Source organism: Chlorocebus sabaeus, chromosome 27, assembly GCF_047675955.1.
Source record: "Chlorocebus sabaeus isolate Y175 chromosome 27, mChlSab1.0.hap1, whole genome shotgun sequence".
NCBI lineage: Eukaryota > Metazoa > Chordata > Mammalia > Primates > Cercopithecidae > Chlorocebus > Chlorocebus sabaeus.
In genome coordinates this window covers 43,212,955-43,223,734 of record NC_132930.1, presented here as the reverse complement: position 1 = coordinate 43,223,734, position 10,780 = coordinate 43,212,955, and the positions used below count along the sequence as shown (strand labels likewise).

The window sequence follows — 10,780 nt, the reverse complement described above, 5'->3', positions numbered from 1 at the left end:
GGACAGGAGCAGGTATAGGCCACGTCCTCAACCTCAGGGAAGACACCAAAGACCCAAGGGGCTGGGACAGACACAGGCCGCCCAAGAGGGGTGAGGCTTGCTGAGGGACCTCCAGCTGCTCGGGCACCCCCGAATGACTACGTTCTGCTTATAATTCCATGGGGTCATCACTGCAGGTGAGGGAACACAGGAGGCGGTTTCACAACACACTCCGGCATGGGCGGCAGCCCCTGCACCGTGAATCACCCTGTAGGCTCCGCTTCATGAGTAACTGGAATTCGAAGATAATTCGGAAAGTGACTGTGCACTTTCCGCTCAGTAAGATCTGAGAGGATGGCTGGGCTGACACTCCATGGTCACCTTCAGCACAGGTGTCTCTGCATAGGCAGCCCACGCCCAGGCCACCCCACAGTTACAGCAGATGCCCCAGCTGGAGGTGAAGCCAGGGTCTGGCTTTGGCAGGAAGCTGTCAACTGTGAAACGTCAACCTTGCTCTTCTGTAACTCAGACCGCACTTGCATTTCATTCAACAGGAGTGCGGGCTCTGCTGATTCTCACGCATGTACAAGAAAGACTTCTTTTCAGTAAAGAAAGGAAAGAAAGCATGGCAGGTTCCACCAGAGGTTTTTATTTCAGCCACTCAGGACCCCAGCTTTCTGCTCTACAGCACTGAACATGGTCAGGCTCTTCTGAGCACTGACAGGACCCCTCCCCCCGCCCCCCACCACAGGGTTCTCTGTTTCCCAAGTCCCGATGGATTCAGGCAAGACCCTCACAAATTCACCCACTACCTGCTGGACAGGAGGGTCACGAGGCAGCCTGTGGTGCTGAGCTCAGTGTGACACACTGCCAGTGCGCCGCCTCTCCTAGCCTCTGCTGGGGCCGGGCCTCGACCACATGATAGGCACCAGCTGCTGTGCACATCCCCCAGAAAGGGCTGCTAAGGGTTAGCAGTGACCAAAGAAATAAGAAATGCTATTGTGGAGTTTACACAGATGCTTATTTGGTTCTTTAAACAAATCCAACACAAAAGTAAATAAGAGGCAACAGGGTGCTTGAAGGTGGGGGGGAGAGGGAATCTCATCTGTAAAGTGCTTTACGAGGCACAGGAACCTCCTAGTCTAGCCTGGCACACCCGCGTCACTCAGAAAGGTCGGGCTCGGGGCGGAGATGGCATGCAATTCCCAACACACTGGGCATTCACAGTGGACAGAGCTACACAACGGCCACCCCTTCGTCGGGGTCCACGCAATCTACACATGGACGCGAGGTCTCTGCAGCCAAGGTCTGCACACGTGGGCACACACGGCACTGGTGCACGCCTGTCGGGCTGGGGTCACACTGGGGAAGGGCCTCACGGCAACATGCACTGGAAGCTCCTCGTGGCGGACCATCCTCAGGCCGCCGACAGGAACGGGAAGAAGAAGAAGTCGAAGGCGAACTTCACAGCGCCATGCACGGTGCTGCGCCAGTCATGCTCGATCTTCACGTGCCGCCTGGCGGGCGAGAGCTGGGCCATGCAGTTGAGGCAGCTGATGGCCTTGAGCTCGAAGACAGGCCACTTGCTGCCCAGGCGGCCCTCCAGGATGGTGCTGAACTCAATGACGCTGCCCTGGCGCAGGCTGAGCAGCACGCTCTTGAACTCACTGCTGGCCCGCAGCACGATGTCCTTGGTGACGTCGTCCTCCTCGCGGCCGCGCGAGCTGTCGGCGCCGCTGCTGAATGGCATGCCCACGGTGATCTCGAACTTGTAGCGGTCGAACTTCTTGATGTGGCAGGGGTGCTTGGCCAGCAGCTTAAGGCGACAGAGCTCCTCCTCAGCCGTGGAGGTGTTGCCAGGGCTGCAGGCAGGGTAGGCCTCGCCGTAGAGGCAGCGCATCCAGTCACCGATGAAGAACGGGAGCATGTTGATGGCCGACTCGGCGCTGTTGTCGATGTCGGTCACGCGGACGTACTTGAAGCGGCCGGTCCATGTGACCCTGTGGCCCTCCAGGTGGCTGCAGAGGATCTGGGTGCGTGCCATGTTGGTCTCCTTCCAGGCACGTGGCCCACACAGCGCCCCGTACTGCTGCCAGGTCAGTGTGGAGTTGTAGACCTTCATGCCCTCTGAGCGGTACACATAGAACCAGCAGAACAGCACGATGGCCGTGAGCCACACCAGGATGAGCTTGACCATGGAGCTCCGCGTCAGGGACTTCACCATCCCCACCACGGAGAAGCTGGCCTTGGTCCACCAGCGCAGCAGCAGGGGCACGCTGCAGACCGCCATGGTGACTGCGATCTTGGTGAGCTCCAGAGACATGAACCACCGGGCGAACTGCAGCACGCCCACCAGGGCCAGGCCAGCCACCAGGATGGGGAGGGCAAAGAGGAAGAGGAAGTAGCCGATGGAGGCACGGAGCAGCCCCAGGCCGGTGGACTCCAGCAGGATAACCACTGAGAGCTCGCACCACATGAAGCACACCAGGTAGGGCACCAGGTAGCAGTAGGTGCCCTTGAAATTCCTCAGCTGCGCCATGCGGAAGAAGAGGTAGAGCAGGTAGACGTAGAGCAGGCAGGGGACGCTGACGTTGAGGACAACCAGGTGGCCGACAGGCACAGTGATGAAGGTCTGGCCAAGGACCTTCAGGTAGGGCCAATTCAGGGGCATGGAGGGCAGCAGCGACAGCAGGCCGGCAGTGACCTCGGTGGCCAGGGCCCTGCGCGTGTAGGGCTCCGCGTGGGTGCTCAGGCTCAGGTAGCTGGTCACAGTAAAGAAGCCGGCGATGACAGCCAGCTCCGAGCAGGGGATGCAGTCCTTGCTGGCGATGGGAAAGGAGAAGATGACGAAGACGACAGAGAGCAGGAAGTGGGCGTAGGGCTCTAGGTGGTTCCAGCCGAAGTTGACCTCGGCCTGCTCCACGTCCAGGTTGGGCTCGAAGCGCAGCAGCAGGTCAGTGAGGGTGCGGAAGTTCTCCCAGGCCTTGCTGTCCTGGAACACCTTGAGGGTGCAGATCACCATGGAGATGAAGGACAGGTAGAAGATGACCAGCGGGATGAAGAAGGCAAAGAAGTCGATGGTGAGGTTGCTGATAATGAAGAAGAAGATGAGGGCGTTGATGTGGTGCGTGGGGATGATGGTGGACAGCCAGTGCATGCCCGCCCTGGAGGCCATGTCGATCAGGTACTCCTTGATCTCCATGATGGCGTGCAGGGGGTACTTGACCACCTAGGGGAAAGACAGTATGTGGGAACCAGGCTAGGACAGGACCCCCACCGCTCCCATCTCACGCTTCCCTCTGACCACCCTGCCTCTGGGCAAAAGGAACATGCACCCCTGCGTTTTCCCGTCGCCGGCCCCATCCTAGTGGCCCTCCCCACGCTCGTGGTCCCTGTGGGCCCTCCCTCTTCTGGGCCTGGAGCCCTTCTCTGTCCCGTGCCTGGCTCCCCACCTTCTGCCAGTGTGACTAGACACATGTGTGCTTCTCTCCCTGCAAGACCCAGCAGCCACGGGCTCCCCACTTCCCTCCCCTCAGGGTCACCCACATGAAGAGATGATGGAGCCCTAAGATGCCTGTCTGGGAGCTGGTTTTGTGACCCAGCTCTGCACTGCAGCAAGGACGTCACCTCCCTGAGCCTCCATGAAGGGAAACAGCAATCCTTATGAGGCTGGGCTCTAGGAGGGGAAGCCGCAGGCAGTCCTGGGAGGGGCGGCAGAGCAAGCGTCAGGAAAAGGGAGTTCAATGCAGACACAGGCAGAGGGACCAGCACCACTCTCCCAGCAAGGACACCATTCAACTGCACGGGGCGGCCGGATGAGCTGCCCTCCCTGTGGCAGAAGACCCTGAGAAGCAGCTGCCAGGCCACCTGCCGCCCCTACACACACGCATACATTCACACACACACATGCAACCCAGCCCTACACACACACATTCACACACACGCAATCCAGCCCTACACACACACATACATTCACACACACACACGCAACCCAGCCCTACACACACACATTCACACACACACACGCAACCCACCCGTACACACACGCAACCCAGCCCTACACACACACATTCACACACATGCAACCCACCCCTACACACACGCATACATTCACACACACACACGCAACCCAGCCCTACACACACACATTCACACACACACACGCAACCCACCCCTACACAGACGCATACATTCACACACACGCAACCCAGCCCTACACATACACATTCACACACACACACGCAACCCACCCCTACACACACGCATACATTCACACACACACACGCAACCCAGCCCTACACACACACATTCACACACACACACACGCAACCCACCCCTACACACACGCATACATTCACACACACACGCAACCCAGCCCTACACACACACATTCACACACACACACGCAACCCACCCCTACACACGCACACACACGCAACCCAGCCCTACACACACGTGTGCACACACACACGATCCACCCCTACACGCACATTCACACACACACGCAACCCAGCCCTACACACGTGTGCACACACATGCAACCCACCCCTACACACACGCATACATTCACACACACGCAACCCACCCCTACACACACGCATACATTCACACACACGCAACCCAGCCCTACACACGTGTGCACACACACGCAACCCACCCCTACACACACGCATACATTCACACACACGCAACCCACCCCTACACACACGTGCATACTCTCACACACAACCCACCCCTACACGCGCACATTCACACACACGCAACCCACCCCTATGCACGCACATTCACACACACACAACCCACCCCTACACACACACAACCCACCCCTACACACGCACATACACACACACACGCAACCCACCCCTACACACGCACACATTCACACACACAACCCACCCCTATACACATGCACACATTCACACACACACGACCCACCCCTACACACACGTGCACAGGTGCACACCCACCTCTACACACGTGCACACACCCAGTCGTACACGTGCATCCTCACACATGCACTCACCCCTACACCAAGTGCACATATGCACACCTACCCTACACGTGTGCACCTATACATACACACCAGCGCACGCCCCCGATGGTGCTTATAATAGGCACACAATCCCATACAGCCACGGCCAAAGGCTGCCCTCCCCCCACCTGTGGGTCCTGCTTCCCTGCTCTGCACACAGCGCTGAGGTCAGAAGCAGCTCTTGGCCTTCACCACAGCCAAGAGGAGCAGAGGGCTGAGGAAGGCACGCTGGGAGCAGCATCAGGATGGGGTGAAGCAGTGCTGCCACCCAGGGCCGGCCCCCACGCCTGCCTGGTCTGTGCAGAACTCAGAGGCCCTGAGCCCTGCCAGAACACGGGGCAGCCAGGCAGAGGGACTGGAGGGGATGTAGGAGAAAGTGGCCATGGTGCCAGTGCTTATGCAGCATGGTGTGGCATACAAAGCAGGGTCTGGGCATCTTCAGAAGTGCCAGGGGCCTGGACCAACACCAGGAAGTGGACGCCTAGGGGTGGCCCCACATGGGGGTATGGAAGCCTGGCTGCGTGTCCAGAGTCCACAGAGGGGCTACGTGACACAGCCAGGCTGGAGCACCGACAGACAAGAAGTGGCAGCTGCACCCTGTGAGCTCAGGGCCTCGGGGAAGCACCAGCCCCCACAAATCCCCTGGGGCAGGCTTTCTCCACCCAGCCCACCAGAGGGCCAAGGAGGGATCCCAGGTGAATGGCAATTGGGTGACAACACCAGAATGTGGCCCTCACCTGCCAAGAGCCTTGGCTGTCAGCTCTGAAGGACCAGAACACCTGGAAGCAACCGGAAGACTGAGTCTTCCACGGATGAGAGGGACAGGCTCATGGAGGAAACGGGAGTGTTATGAGTGTTTGCATGCACATCTACACACACAGACTGAGCCTTCCACAGATGACAGGGACAGGCTCACAGAGGAAACGGAAGTGTTTAGGAGTGTGTGCATGCACGTCTACACGTATGGGGAACAGCTCTGCTGCTTCGTACATATTTGTGACAGTCCACTTAATCTCTGTTTTGTAACAAGCAAATAAATGATTAAAGCAGCCAACAGCTCCCCCAGGTCTCTCTGGGGTCAACAACCTTCTCCACGAGCAGAGAGGTGCTCACACTGCCAGGAGATGGCCAGGGGTGACTAGGGAAGACCAGGCACTACAGGGTTTGAGGGCATTTCCAATGCTTGCCAGAGAGCCAGAGGGCATTTATGAAAACCAACCTACTCCAGGGCTTGTCTGGGGCGAGCCCCTGGAGTATGACGCCAGGCCAGCTGGCTAAAATCAACAGCTAGAAATGAGTCAACATGTGCGTCAGCCGGCAGGCTGCTCAGTTAATCCCTGTGTGGGGGCCTTGCTAACAGCAGGACAACTAAAGGTGGCCCAGCCCGCCACTGCTCACCACGTCTCATGCACGACCACCATGGTAGCAAGGGGGTGGCCTTGGTAAAAATTAATCTGAAATCCCGTCTTACTCAAAGTCATGCACATTCTTTTGCCTAGAGGAACACATACAGCCACCTGGTTGAGAGGGCCTTTAAAAGACAAGGAAGATTCTCGAACATTATGTCGGATGGCATCTTGCCTCTGCTCAGACAGTGTGGAGGGGCTGGCCATCCACCTGAACTCAATGACCAGGAAACGATTCTCTTTTTAAAGCCCCAATTTCTGCTCCCTGCAGTGTCCACTCAAGACCCTCCTCTGACATGGGATTAAAAAGTTCAGTCTCCTTTTCTGCAGAGAAGGTTCAAACAAATGCAACAGATGGAAAAGAATGAAATTTAAAAAATGAGTGAGGAGTCTGCTTCTATGAATAGAACACTGCAGAACTCTCGGTCTGGGCCCGCGGTGATCAGCCCTTCTGCTGCCACGAGAAACCAGGAAGCAGCATCACCACACAGGTGGCCGAGCGGACCCATGAAGAAGGCGGGCTGCGGAAGGGAGCCAAGACGAGATTCTGCTCAAACCTGTGGGCAAAAATGTTCCCGTGTCGGATTTTCCAATTATGTAATGTTAAAAATGTTCGGATTTTAAGATATTATGAAGTTTGTTTTCAGAGGATTTTATCTACGATGACAGCTTGCACCTCCAGGCTCCAGAAGAGAACTGTGTGGAGTCTGGAACATTCTTTGTGGGAGTAAGCCTGGCTCACAAAGAGGCATCTGCCATTTTCACTTTGGGTGAAGACCTCTCTGTTCTGCAAACGGCTACTAAAAGCTGGGACAGCTCTCAGCCTTGGGAGATGCTTGTGACGATTCATTACCTCCCTCACAAGCGACTTCTAAGAAGACAAGCTGCAAAGGAATCAAAGTGCTCTGACAGCTTCAAAAACCGAAGCGAAACGGAGCCTTGTTTATTTCTTGTCAGAATAGTTTAAATCTCTCCCTTCTAAAAAGGACTTTCAGGCTGGCTGGACACAGGGTCTCACGCCTGAATCCCAGAAGTTTGGGAGGTCAAAGTGGGAGGCTCACTCGGCCCAGGAGTCTGAGACCAGTGTAGGCAACAATAGTGAGACCCCATCGCTACAAAATTGTTTCAAACAATCAGCTGGGTGTGGTGGCCCGTGCCTGTCGTCCAGCTGTTTGGGAGGCTGAGGTGGGAGGATAATTAGAGGGTAACCATGCCACTGCACTTCAGCCTGGGCAACAGAACAAGACCCTGTCATTAAGTAACATAAAAAAATAGGACTTTCAGGTGCTACACAATATTGGACTCACCATCCGTAAGTACGTGACATAATTTTCCAAACAGGACGCATACGCGAGGAGGCATTACTATAATAGTACTTACACCAGACGGCATAAACTGGGACACCTGGGCCATGGCCACCTGGCCCAAGGGTCTTCTCCAAGTTGCCCTTTCACCTGTGACCCTCACTGGCATTTCGGGAGTGTCTTTGCCAAAACCATGCCAGAACCCCAGCTTCCTCATCTCCCATTAGTAAGGAGATGATGGTACCCAATCTCTGAATATGCCCGCCTAGGGCCAGCTCTGAGCAGACCGTCAGTCAAAACCATGTGCTCGCTTGGTTCAAGTTCTTGGCCATCCCGGCCCACGTCTCAGAACTTCGACAGACCGGTCAGTGTCATACCCTGGACATACAAGTGGGAGGAGCAGAGCCTTCCACCTGCAACCCTAGAGGACTCGCAGCTCTGGGCACTCGGCGGGGCTCACACTAGACTCATCTGGCTCCGAGTCTCTGGAGCAGGGCTGTTGTGCCTGCTGCTCTCTGGGCTGAAGCCACTCCTGCAGCACCCGGGTTCCTGCTCTTCCCCCGCTGAGGGTGGGCTTACTGTGACCCTCTCCCTGGCTCCAGGATGGTGACCTTTCAGCCTACTGCCTGCCTGACAGCTGGTGGCCCAGCCATCTCCTGGTCCTGGCCCTGACTCATGCACCCATCTGAGCACACTGATGGCAGTTCCTCCAGGTTCTCAGTCAGTTCAGAAGACAGAACCCCAGGGTGTGTGCATGATGCTGCTCGCAGGCACTGTGACAACCATCTGCTGGGGCCCCTTGTGCTGGCCTCAGCTTGGGGATCCTGGGTCATGAGGCCAAGCTTCTGGAAATCCTGGTGCTCTCTGCAGAGTGAGACAGGCACACATCTAATTGAACCACGCGAGCTGAACCGTGGGCAACTCTGTGAGAGGCCATAGGGCCACATGGCCAAGAAAACAAGCTGTCAGGCCCACATTGCTGGGCTTCCCCGTTTTCCTCCTGCCACCCAAGCTGCTCATGTCCTCCAGGTGTGCCCAATGTCATCCTGCACAAGTGCCACCCACCACGCTCCCACACTGGCCTCACTCCCTGAGCCCTTGCAGGTCCAGGGGCAGTGGGCGCCTCTGCAGGTCCTCCCTGGCCTGATGGACATGGGCACTTTGTGTTGGGGGAAGGCATCTCAAGGCACTGGCCTCCACTCTGGACATACACGGAGAAATCTGCTAAGTGACGAAGTCTAAATGAAAGTCGGCCTCCAGCCCGCCCCACCGCCCCCTACGCTCTGCACAGAAGGACCCGAGGCCCCGTGCTGGCCATCCCAGCACTCCTGCCCAACACCGCCCCTGGTTGCCGAGCCTGACAGCTAAAGGCCTCCCTCCCGAGGACACATCCTTATGAGGACAGATGATGTCCCAAGGTACCAGCGGCACGGTTCTGGGACACTCTGTGATAGATGAGAACCTCCTCACCTGCAGCTTCCTGGAAGGTGTCCTACCTAAGGTGTGTGAGTCCTTGGGAGGCAGGCTCCAGCCTCACTGGGGTCTCGGTCACTCACCTTCAGGCGCAGCGGCAGGTCCTCAGGGCTCTTCCCCGCCAGCTCGTCGTCATCTTCGTCGTCCTGCAGGAACAGGCTGCTGGGGATGACGCCCTTGGCGTACTTCTTAGTGATCTCCACAAAGTCATCCAGTGCGATGTAGTTCTTGGCTGAAGCATGAGAGAAAACAGCATGGGGGCCCCACTGCAGCCCCACTGCCGCCCTATCACAGAGTAATGGGCTGGGGATGGTGGCGTGGGGCCAAGCTAAGAAAGGAGCTGAGTGGGTTCAGGTGGAGGAAACCCTTCTCTGGGCGGCCTGAGGGGTGAGGACCAGGCTGGGTGAGGAGGAAGGGGGCAGGTTTGCCGAGTGCCAGCCTCCACTCCTGGCCCCCGGCCCCTGGGTGTGCTGTCCCCACCCCAAGTGTCCCTCTCTGCCTAGCTCCTCATGCCTGGAGGCCACTTACCCACACCTTTCACCCAGCTCACCTACCAAGCCTTATAACCTGCATCTCCAGTGCATGCTGACTCCCTCCTCTACCTCCAGCCAGTGTGTGGCTTCTCACAGCACAGGTGACAAGCCGCCCTGTAGGTCAGCACCCTGCCAACCGCTCCATCCAACATGATCTGCGCCCCCAACCCCTCCGTTCAACATGATCTACCCAGGGCCTACTGTGCACCTGCTAACCGCTCCATCCAACAGGATCTGCCCACACACCTACTATGTGCCTGCTAACACCTCCATTCAACATGCGCCCTGCCATGGGCCGACTTACCCCTCCATCCAACATGTTCCACCAAGACCCTGTTACGTGCCCACTGACCCCTCTATCCAACGTGATCCACCGAGAGCTACGCGCCCACTGACCCCTCCATCCAACATGATTCCTAAGGAGGGAATGAGGCCCCTGAAGGACCCCAGCTGCCGTGGGTGAGATGGTGTCCAGGAGGGCCTCCATGGGAAGGATGGGAAAGGACCATGCTGGGGCAGGTAAGAGGGAGAGAAGCCAGGGTGCTGCAGAAACCCTAGGGAGGAGACAGGCTGCATCCAAGATGGCAGCCGTGATAGTGGGCGCTGACAGACCTCCTAATGGATCAGCTGTGTGTGCAAGAGGAGAGGAGTCGGGGCAGCACCCAGAGGTAGCAGCAGCAAAGAGAGATGAGGCAGCCTTGGGGGGCCCACACAGGTGGCAGGTGGCACAGGCCACAGCAGCTCACTGTAGACACCCGAGCTGTGAGCTGACCACGGGACAGCCAGGTACAGGAGATGTGGAAGGAGCATGGGCAGGAGGCATCCTGGGCGGGCTGGGGGCTTGCGGGTTGAGGACGGCGTCTGACACACAAGAGTGGTCACCAAGGCCACCCACACATTTCCCGACCAGGGCACAGTCCCTACGGGAAGACCCTGGTCCCCACAAGGAAGGCCCCTGTCCTCATACGGATGAATACCTCGGGCAGTATGTCCTGTCCTGAGAGACAGAACATTAGTCTAGGGACCCCAAGAAGGAGTAGCCAGGGTGGCAGC

General features: G+C 57.5%; 1 protein-coding gene across 2 annotated transcripts in view; it reads right to left on the bottom strand.

Annotated features, from left to right (window-relative positions):
* Positions 1–605: 605 nt before the first annotated feature.
* WFS1 (wolframin ER transmembrane glycoprotein) overlaps positions 606–10,780 on the bottom strand; it is a 34,266-nt gene continuing 24,091 nt past the window's right edge. For both annotated transcript variants that reach the window (XM_008017961.3, XM_008017958.3), the window contains exons 7-8: positions 9,278–9,426; positions 606–3,208 (exon numbers count right to left, since the gene is read on the bottom strand). In XM_008017961.3, the coding sequence (XP_008016152.3) occupies positions 1,397–3,208; positions 9,278–9,426 (1,961 nt within the window). In that variant the 3' untranslated portion in view covers positions 606–1,396. The remainder of the gene's footprint in view (positions 3,209–9,277; positions 9,427–10,780) is intronic.